Source organism: Cololabis saira, chromosome 12, assembly GCF_033807715.1.
Source record: "Cololabis saira isolate AMF1-May2022 chromosome 12, fColSai1.1, whole genome shotgun sequence".
Lineage (NCBI taxonomy): Eukaryota > Metazoa > Chordata > Actinopteri > Beloniformes > Belonidae > Cololabis > Cololabis saira.
The window spans coordinates 4,114,812-4,132,384 of NC_084598.1; the positions used below are offsets into that span (position 1 = coordinate 4,114,812).

At 39.3% G+C, this 17,573-nt stretch overlaps 1 protein-coding gene across 1 annotated transcript; it reads left to right on the forward strand.

The window, feature by feature from the left end:
* The first annotated feature begins 1,636 nt into the window (after positions 1 to 1,636).
* zmp:0000001088 (trypsin-3) lies at positions 1,637 to 17,250 on the forward strand. The gene is made up of 5 exons (XM_061735208.1): positions 1,637 to 1,747; positions 4,512 to 4,671; positions 12,656 to 12,797; positions 13,590 to 13,856; positions 16,520 to 17,250. The coding sequence occupies exons 1-5, from the start codon at positions 1,693 to 1,695 to the stop codon at positions 16,688 to 16,690; spliced, it is 795 nt and encodes a 264-aa protein (XP_061591192.1). The 5' UTR covers positions 1,637 to 1,692; the 3' UTR covers positions 16,691 to 17,250.
* Positions 17,251 to 17,573: the final 323 nt, after the last annotated feature.

A 17,573-nucleotide genomic window follows, 5' to 3' on the forward strand; every position in this document is an offset into this window, starting at 1 on the left:
TGAATTACATGGGCAGCAGTGAAATCATTAGTACTTGTGCAGCAGTTATAAATGTCCCATACACGGAGCTATAATTGGTGTCAAAAACATCATTAAAACTCAAATCGCCCCCTATACTGCACTGTAATGTGCTGATTCATTGTTTTTATTCTGCCTGTAAAACTACAGTAAACACGGAAAATGTATTTACAAGTTTTCCCAATGTTAACAAATGTATTTCATGTCAGCTCACGAGGCATGAAGTCAAACACAGCGGCAGCAGCGTTTGGGGTGAGGGCGTCCGCCTGGTTGCAGGCAGATAAACGGCAGAGCTGGGAGTGGCAGCTCTTGAGCCGAGGAGCAGGTCATGCAGAAAAAAAGGCAATGGTCAGCCCGCAGGGGACGAGAGATACAAGCACAGCTATCAGCAGCCGCGTGGAGGGTTATTAACCAGCCGAGGTCAGGAGATCCACAGAGGGCAGGTAGCCGTGATGAGCCTGGAGCTGCTCTCCGTGTTTAATGACACCCCGCCCTGGACGCGCCGCCCTGACCTGGGCCGGTGTAAGAGCTTCCCCCGTTAATATCTCTTTTTATCCTTCGTGGGGATATCACTTGGGAGAAACCATATACAATGGTGACATTTAGCAGGGATTCTTATTCCGTGTCCTTTCATTTACTGTGACAACGACCCATTTACACTGCAAAAACTCCAAATAATAATATAATATATTACAAATAATAGCAGTGACCAAAACAGCTGCAGAAATACTGCAGGAATGACATAGCAGCAGTTAAATGCAGCCTTCTGTAAGCTTGAAATATCCACTGGGCTTACATCAAATACATCAAAACACAACAATAAAAAACACTTTTCTGAACTTATCAATATGACTCTGTCCTTCACAGGATAAGTAACATGGATCACTGCAAAAACTCACAATCTTAACAAGAATATTTGTCTTATTTCTAGTTAAAATGTCTCATTTTTAGTAAAAAAAAATCTCATTACACTTAAAACAAGATTCATCACTGGAAAAAACAACAATTTTCACCTGTTTCAAGTAGATTTTCACTTAAAATAAGTAGAAAAATCTGCCAGTGGAACAAGATTTTTTTGCTTGTAATGAGAAGATAAATCTTGTCCCACTGGCAGATTTTTCTACTTATTTCAAGTGAAAATTTACTTGAAACAGGTGAAAATTGTCAAATAACAAGTTATTTTTCTGGTAATGACTCTTGTTTTAAATGTAATGAGATTTTTTTGACTAAAAATGAGACATTTTAACTAGAAATAAGACAAATATTCCTGGTAAGATTTTGAGTTTTTGCAGTGTAATCCATCCATCGCACATAGTCAGGGTATGTCAAAGAGGGGCTGGGCTGAAATATCAGCATATAGGTCCCAATAACAGGCTCATCACATTGTATCAAGCTTTTTTGTGCAGGTAAACTAACCAGCAACAAACTGGGTGATTTCATAATCAATGATTATATATTGTACAAGTGGAGTAGGTCATCGGAGTAAGAAAAGAGAGCCATAAATGAAGCCTGAAGAGGCTTCAATTATATATCGGCCTTAGGCAAGGACGTGGCCATGGAAACGGAAATGGAAACTATAAGAAACCCGAGAGTGCAGGTGAGATGCTTCCATTAAGAGCAGACAGGTACGCAGGTTAAGCCTCTCGCTGTGTGGAGACTTCCCTTCGTCTCACTATGGACCTGCCATCTTTACTGCTCTGTATCCTCCTGGAAGTCCTGGCTCTCAGCGGTAAGTACGCTTTGTTCACTTTGAAATTGCATGTTTAAGCGAAGCTTAAGCGTTTTTTAAATCAAAATGTTTCCCATCATCCTGGAAAAGTTAGTAAGAGTTAGTAAGTCTGAATTAATTTGTAATTCATACATTAGTAAGGCTTCTTTTATGAAGTGTGTTTCTATTAAACGTCCTTTAGGACTCTTTGGGATTTGTAATTTTGATACTTGACTAGAAGAAAAACTCAGTAACTCAGAGGCTTTTATGTCTAGACCGAGCATCTAACTTCTTTAAATCATTCACCACGGCAAGGAAGATGAGTTTACCACAGACTTTCAGAGATGTGATTTCAAAAAACAAAATATGGGACAGTATTATTTGTATCTTTGTGTTATTTGTAAGATGAAGTTTAGTGTAACTTCCTTTGCTATTATTGCCACTGCTTTGGGAGTTATGTACTGCAAATGGAGTTGAATAACATTTGATTACATTTGATTTGGTTCAATTTGGTTAAACTTTAATATTATTAAGACCCTAGTAATCAGCCTGAGCAGAGTCATCCTGCACAGCGATGCTGTTTTTCTGAGAGGACGAGGATTTGAAAAGAAAAAGGCTGTAAAAGTGAGCTTATTCACTCACACAACTTGAAACCTCAGTAACAATAGATAAAGGCTGACATTACGAATAACAATGAGTAATTATGGGTGACACCCTCTTTTGTGCCAATATATTATCTCACAAAGATAAAACATATCAGGAGACACCTAATATCTGAGATAAGGCAGAGGAAAACACACAAATGTTTGGGAAAAATAAAAAAGAATATCTCTCTCTCTCTCTCTCTTTCTCTCTCACTCTCTCTCTCTCTCTCTCTATATATATATATATATATATATATATATATATATATATATATATATATATATATATATATATATATATATATATATATATATATATATATATATATATATAAACTGTATATTATCTTAATTATATGTTTGAGAAACCTTAAAAAACTAGGAAATTTGATTCAGTTCCATTTAAAAGTAGATGATCCAGAATAAAATGTCTTCCATAATGTTTGCTCATGCAGCAGCGTGTGTGTGTGTTTTGATCTCAGACACTAATCCATACTGTGTCTGGCATATAAAGCTTCCCTCTAGCTCTAGACGGGCATGACCGTTGCTCCTTGTAGCTTGAGATCAATATCTGGGACTAGAATGAGGACTTGTTTCATCTCTGACGGGGATTTCTACTGAATGTAATACAACATTCCATTATCAATCAGTCAGAGATACTTAAGTCAATGAATCTATTTTTTTCTATTTTCTAGCTTTACCACAGCTGAGTGTGAAGAATGACTTCCCACAGTCGTCTTCTCAAAGTGAAATTACATTACGAGCTACTTAAATCTACATACTGTATGGGCACTGATTCACTGTTTTAATTGTTTCTTTTCTTTCAATGTCCATGTTCTGTGTTTTTGCTCTATTTCCACTTGTATTTTCAAACTTTTCCATGCTTCACACCGGTTTTGAGGAAGGGACTTCCATACACGCACATTGCACTATAAATCCCCTTCCTATAGTATATTTTTTGCCCAGTCTCCTTTGCTCAGGAAGAAGCTTGTTGACGTATTTAAAGGATTTGAGCGATGAGGAAGTGGACAGCTCAGTGGAGCAGGCCCTGATGTATGGAGGCTACTACATGTTTGACACAACAGCAATAAGAACAAATACAAAGGCACATGTTTATCTGTTTTAGGAGTAAAACTGTGGAACTCATTAGATAACGACCTTAAACTAGAAAAGTCAATAAAAGCATACAAGATATTACTCAAGCAAAGGTAATGGACACTTATATAAGCAAACAAAGAAGAATGTACACATGCATGAGATGAAATGACAACTTAAATTGGTTTTGTCGGTTTCCTTAGCATCTTTTCACTTTCTGTTTTCAGAGCTATCATTATTATTATTATCATTATTATTACTATTATTACAGTTATTTAAGCTATTATTATTATTATTACTACTATTATTATATTATTATTATTATTATTACTACTATTATTACAGTTATTTAAGCTATTATTATTATTATTATTACTATTATTACAGTTATTTAAGCTATTATTATTATTATTATTACTATTATTACAGTTATTTAAGCTATTATTATTATTATTATTATTATTATTATTATTATTATTATTATTATTATTTTGTGTAGCCTCGTGATACTTCATTTGTTCTTCTTGTATATTCTATTCTGTTAAAAGGTGGGCAAGATCAGCTTTCTGCTTCAAGCCCAGACCTTTTCAGTCAAAATAATCACAATGTTAACCAGGGAAAAACCTGTGTTATCTTGTTTGTTGATTTTTATGTTTTTGATTGACCGAAATAAATAAAAGTCCTGCCCTATGACCCTTTGCTCTCTCTGTCTCTGCACTTTCAATAAATCCATCTACATATAATCCTGACACTGCTTTTATTCAGACACCTGCAAAGAAAAGACTAGAAATCCAAACTGTTAACAGCAGATAGATAATAACGGTGAGATTCTCCCTCCCAGTGAATCAATGCACCTCAGAGATGAGATTGTTTTTCATCGATCTGCTGAGCGAGAGGCATCTGTGCAGCGCAGTCTTCTGTTGTTTTCTTTATGACTTGTATTGTTCCCGCTGATGCTGCAGCTGCGGTGATAAAAGCACCGCCGTGTCTCTTTCTGTAAATCATGTCAGAGTTGATCTTCATCCTAAACTCTGTATGTGTTGCAGGTCAAAACTTTCCGCAGGAGCGCATAGTGGGAGGCTACGCACCAGTCCCACATTCCATCAAGTACATAGTGTCGATACAGACGACGGACCGCCAACACTTCTGCGGGGGCTTCTTGATAAATAGATTCTGGGTGATCACAGCGGCACACTGTGACATTGGGTGAGCTATTTTTGTTCTTTTGATTTACCATACAAGAGAGGAGAGGTTGCCAAAACATAAACTTGATGAAGTTGCTGAATAAATCCCGGGTCGCAGCCAGTCGTTGTTTTCCTAAATGACTTTACATAATGATTGAATTGAACTGATTTGAAAAACACTTCATTTATCGCCATAAACTTGCAGACAGCAGGCGTGTTTAATCTCCAGAGATCATGGTGAATGCATTTGAGTGTCCTGTTTCCTCCCTGGCAACAACTGTGGTGATGACATCACATGTGCAACGGCAGGTATCGCAGGGGAATTCTCTCAGTAGACAATCACTGCGTTTCCATGCATCAATAACCCTTTTAAAACCCAAATATTAGCAATAACCCGGTTTTGCACGGCCATGTAAACACCAATAATCCCTTTGAATAACCTGAATTTGCTCATATTCCGGTTTTTAAAAACCTGAATATGAGCCCTGGGTTACTCCTTTTAAAACCTGAATATTGGGTCATGTAAACACCAAACAGAATATCCCCATCAAACGGAACAGGAATTTGTTTTCTGCACATGCTCTGTTCACAAGGAAGCCTGGTCTTTTGAGTCCAGGAAGTTCTTATAAACACGGAGAAACACAAGACCAGGAGGAGACTAATCACTTCATAAATGTAATGAAGGATATGAACATTTCTGCATTTGTAGACGGTAGAAAGTACCGGGATAGAAGATTTATAAGAAGATGAGAGAAAAGTTGCGTGAAGCAGCATTTGTTTTGAATTTGGATACAGGAAGAAGAAGCGGAAATGACGGTAATTGCGTCATGATGTTCTCCGTGCGTCGCTGGTTTGATTCAGATATCCCAAATGATTAATTACCATGTAAACGGAATATTCCCAATGTTTCAGTAACCGGAATATTAGCAATAACCTGAATTTTGACTGCATGTAAACGTAGTCACTGACAGCACGGACTTCCAACAAACATTACAACATCTCAGGTGCAGAGGGGATCCTTCACAGTCACATGACCAGGATTACGCCATCTGTTAACAAGCTCTGCAAGCACTCCTGCCCCCGGGTGAAAGTGAAATAAAAAACTTTTTTTATGCTTTTTATTTTTTTAGGGCCAGGCAGGAGAAAAAAAAAAGAAAAATTTTAATATTTTATTTACACGGAATGGCTAAAAAGTGTTTCTGTTGGGATTTTCATCGTCAGTTCCAGGAATTAAAGCCAGTTCTGCAAATTATCAGGACAGAAAGGAAGCAGGTGAAATTGATATCTGCACACAATGGAGCCCTTTGCTGCAGGAATCTGACACAGGCATGATGGTGGTGTCCATCCATCCATCCCATGGATGGATGGAGGGATGGATGGATGGAGGGATGGATGGATGGAGGGATGGATGGATGGAGGGATGGAGTTTTTAATTTAAAGCAAAAAAAAAAAAAAAACAGTTCAGAATTATCTTAAAATAAAAATTGCCATCAGGATTACATTGAATTATGAAGCACAATCTATTCCCAACATTTCCTTTTCTTTTTCCTTTTTCACTTTTGTCATAAAGTGCCGGTCAACTCAAACCCGGGCCCTGGCCCGCTCCTCCAACGTCCAACCTGTCGCAGTGTCTCTGACATTTCTCCGCTGCCCTTGTGTATATTTTAGTACACACGCTTGTGATACGTCAGGAAATTTCCATGGAATGTTAATCCACTCAAAAATGAATGTCTTCATGTAAATGATAGTCTCTCATCTTCTGCCTGTAATTTAATTACTCAATTCAATTCAGTTAATTTGTTTAAGGCCGATTCACAGCAGAAGCCATCTCAGAGCACAGAAAGCAAACAAGTTTAATACAAGTTTAATTGAATACACTCTAATTCAATCCAATTATGAGCCAATAAGACTCTAATTACATCCAATTCTTGGAACAACCTGGTCAGGAATTTGCTTCAAAAATGCAGTGAGTACTTAAAGCTTGAATAGTCAACACTTAAATTTACAATACTCAATTCCCACAGGGTTGTGTAGGGGGGTGATGAGACATATTATCAATTATTCTAGCTTCTTTCATCCCCAGGTTTTAGTGTACCGGTAGTTCTTTTAAATAAAACACAGAGTGAGACGACGTTGACGTCAGGAAGACATACTACTCTAAATATAAACCTTTTTAAACTACTCGGTGTTTAACTGGGCAAAACCTATTGTGTCCCTCTTCTTTTCTTTGCATACAGCTCTGTGTGTTTCAAGTCAGCAAGAAAAGCATTTGCGTAATAAACTGTAATTAATGCCACCTTTGAGCTTAGTTTGTTTTTTTTTTTTGTGGCAGAAACCTCGGCTACTTTAAATAATCCTTCTGGGTTTAGTGAAACAGACGAATGAACGCGCAGAATCATCCATCATTAATGCTTTCAGTTACGACTCCCTGCTGTCTCTGATTGTAGTCAGCAGAAGTAAATCCCCAAAGACCTTCACTCATTACACTATGGGCCCGATTTACTAAAGGTTTGCGTGTGTTAAAACGTGTGCAAACTTGACAGCACCCGCAAACCAAAGTGCCAGCTGATCTACTAACAGCGTGCAAAGAGGATTGCGTCTCTGAAATGCGCAAAATTGCACACGCAATTCAGTTAGTACTTTTGCCCTGATGAATAATCAATATGGGGCGTTCCTGCCAGAACGCGCTAAATACTGGGAGGGGAAGATGCAAATTGCTCCATTTACCACGCGCAATGAGATTTACCAAGCCTGAAAGTAGTTGCGCGTATTGGGATTGCGTCTGTATTTAATACGTTCGAAAGGAAGGTGCTAATCTGCTGCTGCTGTTATTGTGGCAAGGAGGCGACATCCAAAATCAAAGAATACGCAGAGAGAGAGTCTTTATTCTGCTGCATGCTATTTTAAAAATGGTTGCACAAGTTTTATTTAAGGCCACTTTTTCTTTAGTTCTTCGCCTTATATCTTGCCACCTTCTCTTATTGTGCCCCCCTCCACTCGCCCACAAGCAGGTCAAGCCTTTGTGCCAAAACTTTGTATTTTATTGATTACTTATCTTATTGAACGTGAAATCATCCTTTGTAAATTATATTTAATTAAAACCCGTGCTTATTAATCACAAAACACAGGTTAAACATCATGACCAAATCCGCTCCGACCCGCTGTGTCAGGATCAGCGCAGAGACTTCGCCTGAATTATGGTTCTGCGTTAAATCGACGGCGTAACCGACGCGTAAGGTCGCGGTGCCTTGTGCGTCGCCGCGTAGATTACCCCATCGGTTCTGCGTTGGTGTGACGCGGAACCATAAATCAGCCTGTAGTGTGCGCTGTGCGCTGTTCTGAACACTTCTCTTCTTTCGGATGATGGTCCCGTCTGTCACACATTTACTGTCAGTGTTTGCTATATAATATATAATATTTGCAATATACTGTGGACATCTGAATAAAAACTTAACTCATAAATAGATGAATCAAAGCGCTCTCCAGCTCTGTGTCTGATTGTCTTTTTCTCCTCAGATCATGCCGAGCACCGCCGGGTCACACAAACCCGACCAATTAAATATTAAAATCAAATTCAGTCCTGTGGCCCGTTTTTCTATTTCGTATTTTTGATCTGTGCCTAAAATTGAAATATGAAAAACCAGACGTTTTTCCGTTTTTTGTGTTACCAACTGCATTTATTCTATCGCAGGTTTTCTCCGATATTGCGTTTCTTTTGGTAATGTTTAAATGTCTTTGCTGTAGTTCATGAATGTGTTTATTTGCCTCTTCCACTAATATCTCCAACTCCAACTCGTTCAATTTCATTTTGCGCTTGTGACTTGTGACTGTGCTTTCCATCCAGACTGCGCAAACCTTAAGACACGCAACACCTCATTTAAATACTGCAGTTTGCACCTGTTATCAATTGCGCACGCAATCTTAGTTGATCACTCGCAAACCACGCAACAACTGCACGCGCAAGCTTTTTCAGTGCACACGCAATTTAGTACTCTTTATTTAGGATCTTAGTAAATCGGGCCCTATATGCAGTACTCGAGTTGTAAAGAAAAATCAGGGGGGGTGGTGGATTTTATTTATTTATTTTATTCATTTGTGCTGATTACAAATAATATAATATATTACAAATAATAGCAGTGACCAAAACACCTGCAGAAATACTGCAGGAATGACATAGCAGCAGTTAAATGCAGCCTTCTGTAAGCTTTAAATATCCACTGGGCTTACATCAAATACATCAAAACACAACAATAAAAAACACTTTTCTGAACTTATCAATATGACTCTGTCCTTCACAGGATAAGTAAAATGGATCACTGCAAAAACTCACAATCTTAACAAGAATATTTGTCTTATTTCTAGTTAAAATGTCTCATTTTAGTAAAACAATCTTATTACACTTAAAACAAGACTCATCACTGGAAAAAACAACAATTTTCACCTGTTTCAAGTAGATTTTCACTTAAAATAAGTGAAAAAATCTGCCAGTGGAACAGGATTTTTTTGCTTGTAATGAGAAGATAAATCTTGTCTGTTTCAGGTGAAAATTGTCAAATAAAGTTATTTTTCTGGTGTTATTTTTCTGGTGATGACTCTAAATGTTGAAATAGCAGTAAAACTACATTCATTGATGAAATGACATAAGGGATGGAAAGGAGGGATGGCAGTTTTACAGGAGGATGATTTGGTTTTTATTTCAGGGGGGATGCCATCCTCCCTCATCCTCCCTCATCTGGTGAGCAATTGTAATTTCTGCTCCTGTTCCGGCTGTATAATAACGGTGTTGATGATCACGTGGCTCTGAATATTCCCGAGCAGCAGGCGTGCAGAATGAGGACCCTGAAAGTTTGAATTTCACAGCATGCAAACAAAAAGATCAAAGATCACAATGACGAGATGTAAACTTAGACTTCTGTTTCATTTGTCAAACCTGCCACTGATAACTCTGTATGAAGTATTTATACTTCTTTATATACAGTATGTAGTTGATGTTCATGAATAAAACAGAAATAAAAAAGCCACTTCACCTTTTCCCCTCAGAACAGCAGGGTTGATCCGACGAACTTTAGAGCACACACGCAAACAAACAGAGCAAAAGAAAGAAGACAAGAAGAAAAACAAGGAAAGGCAGCATTTCCTGCAGTGAATTCATTTGATATAAATCTTGGATGATTAATAGGAACGTTTTTTGTGAATGTTAAAAATTCTGCGATGACTAAAATGTATGACTTGATGGATGACTTGTGATTTATCAGTCAGGATTAAATGTCTTGCACCTTTTTCAAACCGGACGATTATGCCTGAAGTTTAATCTCTCTTTCTTTTTTTTTATATATACTTTATTTTTCTATAATGTGCCACACCATAGTGAAGTTCAGTATAACAATAACAAATTAAAGCTGCAAGCAGCGATGAACGGGCCCTCGCACTCACGGCCACCGCCCCCCATAAGCATATCAGAAATGACACCACCCACGACTTCCTATGTCAAACCATTCAAAAGTTATAGCAGAAAATCGGGACAACCAATCAGAAGAAGGGGCGGGGCTAATTTTCACCAATTATGGTCAAGGACTCAATACCGAGTCCCATGACGCCACCCACGACTCTTTATGTCAAACCTTTCCAAAGTTATGGCAGAGAAAATTATTCTAGGGGGCGCTGTTGAGCCGTTAGGCCACGCCCATTAATGCAAACCATGAAATATCAAATTTATCACCAGGCCTGGCTTGCATGCAAAATTTGGTGACTTTTTTCGGGCCGTATTAATTGCCTAAGGAATGGCATAAATTGCGCCAAATTTACACAATTATTTCAAAATGGCTGACTTTCTGTTCGGTTTCGGCCATGGCGCCAAGAGAATTTTTTTTAAGTTGCGACATGATACAGGTGTGTTCTGATTTTTGTGCATGTACGTCAAACCGTATTATGGGGCTTGAGGCACAAAGTTTTCCCGGGGGGCGCTGTTGAGCCATTTTGCCACGCCCATTAATGCAAACCATGAAATATCAAATGTATCGCCAGGCCTGGCTTGCATGCAAAGTTTGGTGACTTTTGGTGAACTATCAAATATGGACCAATCAGATGAAGGGTGGCGCGCTTTTTGGCGTCTAGCGTCGCCACGGTAACACTTTTGAAAGAGAAAAGTAATGCGCGTAGTCGCAGGATGGAGACGCACATTTTGATGTATAACACATCTGGGTTCACGATACGGTTCGGGCCGTATTAAATCTCGAAGGAATGGCATATATTGCTCCAAAATTACGCGATTAATTAAGAATGTTCAAAATGGCCGACTTCCTGTTCGGTTTCGGCCATGGCGCCAAGAGACTTTTCTTTAAGTAAAGACATGATAAAGAAGTGTACCGATTTTCGTTCATGTACGTCAAACCGTATTATGGGGCTTGAGGCGCAAAGTTTTTTCTGTCGGAACCAATCAGATGAAGGGTGGGCGGGCTTTTTGGCGTCTAGCGTCCCCACGGTAACACTTTTGAAAGAGAAAAGTAATGCGTGGTGTCGGAGGATGGAGACGCACATTTTGATGTATAACACACTTGGGGGCACGTTACGGTTCGGGCCGTATTAACTGCCGAAGGAATGGCATAAATTTCGCCAAAATAACACGACTAATTCAAAATGGCCGACATCCTGTTCGGTTTCGGGCATGACGCCAAGAGACTTTTCTTTAAGTTGTGCCATGATACAGGTGTGTACCGATTTTCGTGCATGTAAGTCAAATCGTATCGTGGGGCTTGAGGCACAAAGTTTTCAAGGGGGCGCTGTTGAGCCACTTTGCCAGGCCCATTAATGCAAACCATAAAATATCAAATTTTTCGCCAGGCCTGACTTGCATGCAAAATTTGGTGACTTTTTGGGCATGTTTAGGGGGGAAAAAGGCCTTCCTTTTGTCAGAAAAATAATACAAAGAATTCCTGCAAATACAATAGGGCCTTCGCACTGAAGGTGCTCGGGCCCTAAAAAACAACTAAAATACATATAGACATAAGACAGACACCAACCTCCACATATACACAAAAAGGAAAAAAATATTAAAAGGACATATCTAAACACCAACAACAAACAAAACAAAGAGAGGCCTAACATGCCTTTAAACACCTTCTAACCCCCGTTACCTCCCTCCCCTCTTACCTCCCTTAAACCTCACTATCCTTTATGTATACACTAAAATTCATATTTTCACAAATCCTCATTTCCATTCTTATTTCATAAACACAAAACAACTAGAGGGAGAGAGACGCACCATGAGAGCAGGTAGACAAGGACTGTGTTTCCATGCATCAATAACCCTTTTATAACCCAAATATTGGCAATAACCCGAATTTGCACGGCCATGTAAACACCAATAACCCCTTTGAATAACTAGAATTTGCTCATATTCAGGTTTTTAAAAACCCCAATATGACCCCTGGGTTACTCCTTTTAAAACCTGAATATTGGGTCATGTAAACACTAAACAGAATATCTCCATCAAACGGAACAGGAATTTGTTTTCTGCACATGCTCTGTTCACAAGGAATCCTGGTCTTTTGAGTCCAGGAAGTTCTTCTAAACACGGAGAAACCAAGACCAGGAGGAGACTAATCACTTCATAAATGTAATGAAGGATATGAACATTTCTGCATTTGTAGACGGTAGAAAGTACCGGGATAGAAGATTTACAAGAAGGTGAGAGAAAAGTTGCGTGAAGCAGCATTTGTTTTGAATTTGGATACAGGAAGAAGAAGCGGAAATGATGGTGATTGCGTCATGACGTTCTCCGTGCGTCGCTGGTTTGATCCAGATATCCCGAATGATTAATTACCATGTAAACGGAATATTCCCAATGTTTCAGTAACCGGAATATTAGCAATAACCTGAATTTTGACTGCATGTAAACGTAGTCAAGCAAGTACATGACAATACCTCGAAAGATTATAACTAAATACATTTTTAAAAAAAAGGAACGACAAACAAACAAAAAACGTTAATCTGTCTTTCCCCTGCAGGGTGAAGCAGATGGTGATCGTGGCCGGGGACTACTCTCTGACCATTTATGAAGGTACAGAGCAGGAAGTCCAGCCTCAGCTTTTGGTGCCCTATCCTGAATACAACAGCACCACCAACAACAGTGACATTATGCTCATTAAGGTACAGCTCCTTTTCCTTCTGTACCAATCAGAGGATGTAACTGGATGTGTTCTATGTGTCCCCAGTTGGTGTGTTCACCACCAGAGGTGTCAAGTAACAAAGTACAAATACTTCGTTACCTTACTTAAGTAGAAATTTTGGTTATCTATACTTCACTGGAGTAATTATTTTTCTGGACTTTTTACTTTTACTCCTTACATTTTCACAAAATTATCTGTACTTTTTACTCCTTACATTTTAAAAACAGCCTCGTTACTCTATTTCATTTCTGCCTTTAAACAAAAACTATCCAGTTAAATTTCTCCATCCGGATAGAGTGAATTTGGTTGTGGTTGTTTCAGATGTTCTTGTCCAGTTTTGTTCTTACATCCGTTCCCTCAGATTCCTGCAACTAAACTTGGATGTACATTCCAATAAAGGTTAGGATAAATGATAACATGCCTCTGAAGTTTGACTTTTTGCACCATTACAATACTTATAGGCAACTAGTCATCATATCTGCTGCTCTCTGAAACACATGTTAATGCTCAATAGTACACATATATGCTTCTTTAATATATTTGCATTATACTAAGATGCATTCATTTTCCCCCTTACATTACTTTTACTTTTATACTTTAAGTAGTTTTGAAACCAGTACTTTTATACTTTTACTTGAGTAAAAAACTTGAGTTGATACTTCAACTTCTACAGGAGTATTTTTAAACTCTAGTATCTATACTTCTACCTGAGTAATGAATGTGAATACTGAAGACACCTCTGATCACCACGTATTATCTATTATCTCCCCAGCTGAGGGCTCCCGTCTACATGAACAGCTACGTCTCTGTGGCTCTGCTGCCCCGGCAGGACGCGGCCATAGCCGAGGGAAGAATGTGTCGGGTGTCAGGATGGGGATACACCTCCCCCAACGGAGGCCAGATTCCCTCCACCCTCCGAACCGTCAAGCTCCCCATCATCTCCTCGGAAAAATGTAACCGCAGTGAGTCTTTTAACGGCAGCATCACAGAGAACATGCTCTGTGCCGGCTACAGCGTCGGAGGGAAGGACGCCTGTCAGGTGAAATGCCGTTCTTATCTATTTATGTTTTTACTCAGTGTGGATAGAAAAGAACATTTTACAAAACTTTATAGTTTCATATTGTGACATTTCTGTGTGATTTTAGTTTTTTGGCCAAGCAGTTTACATTTCCAGTCCCAGTATTTCTCAGCCGGATGTCTGTGGCGCGCAGGCCCGAGGCCCGAGGCGGGTCTCTGATGAGCCAGCCAAATGTTTTCTGTGATCAACATCCATCTCCAGAGAAACGTTGGCTCTTTATCTACTCAAAGAAAAACAAATGCAACAGAAAACTGAACATAGTTCAGTCAGTAGATTCTAGGACACTTGGCCAACAGATAAACATCCTGTAGGACGCAGTTCAACGCACTGATAAATAACTTCAATAGAGGGAATGCACATGACGTCACAGATGCAGGTTACGCCCACTGAGTGTCAGAAAGACTGAGTGTCAGAAAGACTGAGTGTCAGAAAGACTGAGTGACAGAAAGACTGAGTGTCAGCGTAAGCTTTCAGTTTGAGCAACTGGAAAACATCTAAAATGGGAAAGAGTTGTTGTGGGATCGACTGTACTCATAGATTTAACAAGAAATCAGAGTTATCGTTTTACAGACTGACGAAAAATAATCTTAAGAGAGACAAATGGATCGCTGCAATTCACAGAAACAACTGGATTCCAGACATCGAAACGTGGATTTGTGGTTCCCATTTTGTATCTGGTAATGTTGGATTTTTGGGTAGCTAACGTTAAACGGTCAAATCATAAAGTTCGGTGTCCTCATCACTTTAATTTCACCAACAAATCCTGCCTTGAAGTCGGACCAAGCGTCAAGACTTTTGTAAGCCTTCAAGATTTGCTTCGTGCGTAGAAATTAAGTACATATAAATATCAGGAAACTGGATTCGTGGCCAAATATTAATATCCATGGACCACTGGTTCTTGGTAACTGTACCAAATATTAATGTCCATGGACCACTGGTTCTTGGTAACTGTACCAAATATTAATGTCCATGGACCACTGGTTCTTGGTAACTGTACCAAATATTAATGTCCATGGACCACTGGTTCATGGTAACTGTACCAAATATTAATGTCCATGGACCACTGGTTCTTGGTAACTGTACCAAATATTAATGTCCATGGACCACTGGTTCTTGGTAACTGTACCAAATATTAATGTCCATGGACCACTGGTTCTTGGTAACTGTACCAAATATTAATGTCCATGGACCACTGGTTCTTGGTAACTGTACCAAATATTAATGTCCATGGACCACTGGTTCTTGGTAACTGTACCAAATATTAATGTCCATGGAGCACTGGTTCTTGGTAACTGTACCAAATATTAATGTCCATGGACCACTGATTCTTGGTAACTGTACCAAATATTAATGTCCATGGACCACTGGTTCTTGGTAACTGTACCAAATATTAATGTCCATGGACCACTGGTTCTTGGTAACTGTACCAAATATTAATGTCCATGGACCACTGGTTCATGGTAACTGTACCAAATATTAATGTCCATGGACCACTGGTTCTTGGTAACTGTACCAAATATTAATGTCCATGGACCACTGGTTCTTGGTAACTGTACCAAATATTAATGTCCATGGACCACTGGTTCATGGTAACTGTACCAAATATTAATGTCCATGGACCACTGGTTCTTGGTAACTGTACCAAATATTAATGTCCATGGACCACTGGTTCTTGGTAACTGTACCAAATATTAATGTCCATGGACCACTGGTTCTTGGTAACTGTACCAAATATTAATGTCCATGGAGCACTGGTTCTTGGTAACTGTACCAAATATTAATGTCCATGGACCACTGATTCTTGGTAACTGTACCAAATATTAATGTCCATGGACCACTGGTTCTTGGTAACTGTACCAAATATTAATGTCCATGGACCACTGGTTCTTGGTAACTGTACCAAATATTAATGTCCATGGACCACTGGTTCATGGTAACTGTACCAAATATTAATGTCCATGGACCACTGGTTCTTGGTAACTGTACCAAATATTAATGTCCATGGACCACTGGTTCTTGGTAACTGTACCAAATATTAATGTCCATGGACCACTGGTTCATGGTAACTGTACCAAATATTAATGTCCATGGACCACTGGTTCTTGGTAACTGTACCAAATATTAATGTCCAAGGACCACTGGTTCTTGGTAACTGTACCAAATATTAATGTCCATGGACCACTGGTTCTTGGTAACTGTACCAAATATTAATGTCCATGGGCCACTGGTTCTTGGTAACTGTACCAAATATTAATGTCCATGGACCACTGGTTCTTGGTAACTGTACCAAATATTAATGTCCATGGACCACTGGTTCTTGGGGTAACTGTACCAAATATTAATGTCCATGGACCACTGGTTCTTGGTAACTGTACGGGTCACTGTCAAGTCCAACTGCCTTTAATTTAAGCTGATAATCAGCTGTTATCCCGTCTTCTCCACTGGTTGCAGCCATTTCTGCCACTCAGTCAGAGTAAGGGGGCTGGTCCAGTGGGGAAGTGACGTCAATGCAGACCCTCTATAACTGATTGATCACATCGATGTCGTCTTTTCAAATAATTATTTTAAAAAAACAACAGTTTATGTTAACAGACATGTTTTGATCCTCCCTGCTGTGTCTCCAGGGGGACTCGGGCGGCCCGCTGGTGTGCGACGGCCGGGTCTACGGCGTGGTGTCCTGGGGGAGAGGTTGTGCCGACTCTCAGTTTCCAGGAGTCTACACTGCCGTCTCCAAGTTCCGCCGGTGGATCGACGACACCATCTTCAGCTACTACAGCAGATGTCACAAGGATTAGAGCTTGCAGTATTGACCCCTCGGAGACTTGACATGCTTTCACTGTTGCCTCCTCTGGTCTGATTTCATTCTTGTTTTAAAATGTGTGAATATCTGAAGACACGGTCTTGTACTTAGGGGAATAGATCAACATCTTGGGAAATGGAGTTTGTTGCTTTCAACAACCGGTTACCGCCGCTACGACGCGTTTTCCTTGCGTACTACACGAGCGACGTTGCAGTTGGTGGTGCAGGCGAACGGATGTGAACGTACGCGAACGCAAGCACCAACTGCAAGTATATCCCAGGCTTAAGAAGGAAGCTGTTGACCAAAGCATGACACAGACATTAACACCTCAAGAAGTTGCGTTAACTATAGAAAAGAACATAATTTGTCTCTTTTACATGTATATGTTAAATACAAAGTTTTTCTCAACAATATGTTAGCTTTTCTTATTTTTCACGGAACAGTATCAGGGCCAGGCAGGAGAAAAATGAAAATAATATTTTAGAGGAGGAAGATTCTTTTTCATTATGCACTTTGAGAAAAAGTCGAAAATGTTGTGAGAAAAAAGTTGAAATGTCGAGATTAATGTTGAGGTACAATTCCGAGAAAAAAGTCGAAATGTCAAGAAAAAAGTAAAAATTTCGTGAATAAAGTTTCGAAATTCTGACTTTATTCTTGAAATTGTATTTCAACATTATTCTCGACATTTCAACTTTTTTCTAGAAATTGTATTTCACCATTAATCGCGACATTTCGACTTTTTTCTCGACATTTCGACTTTTTTCTCGAAGTGCACAATAAAATCTTCCCCTCTCAAATATTTTTTCTCCTGCATTGCCCTGATACTCTCCCGTATATCTTAGCATGGACGTTACGAAAAGCAAATAGCAGATCAGTGT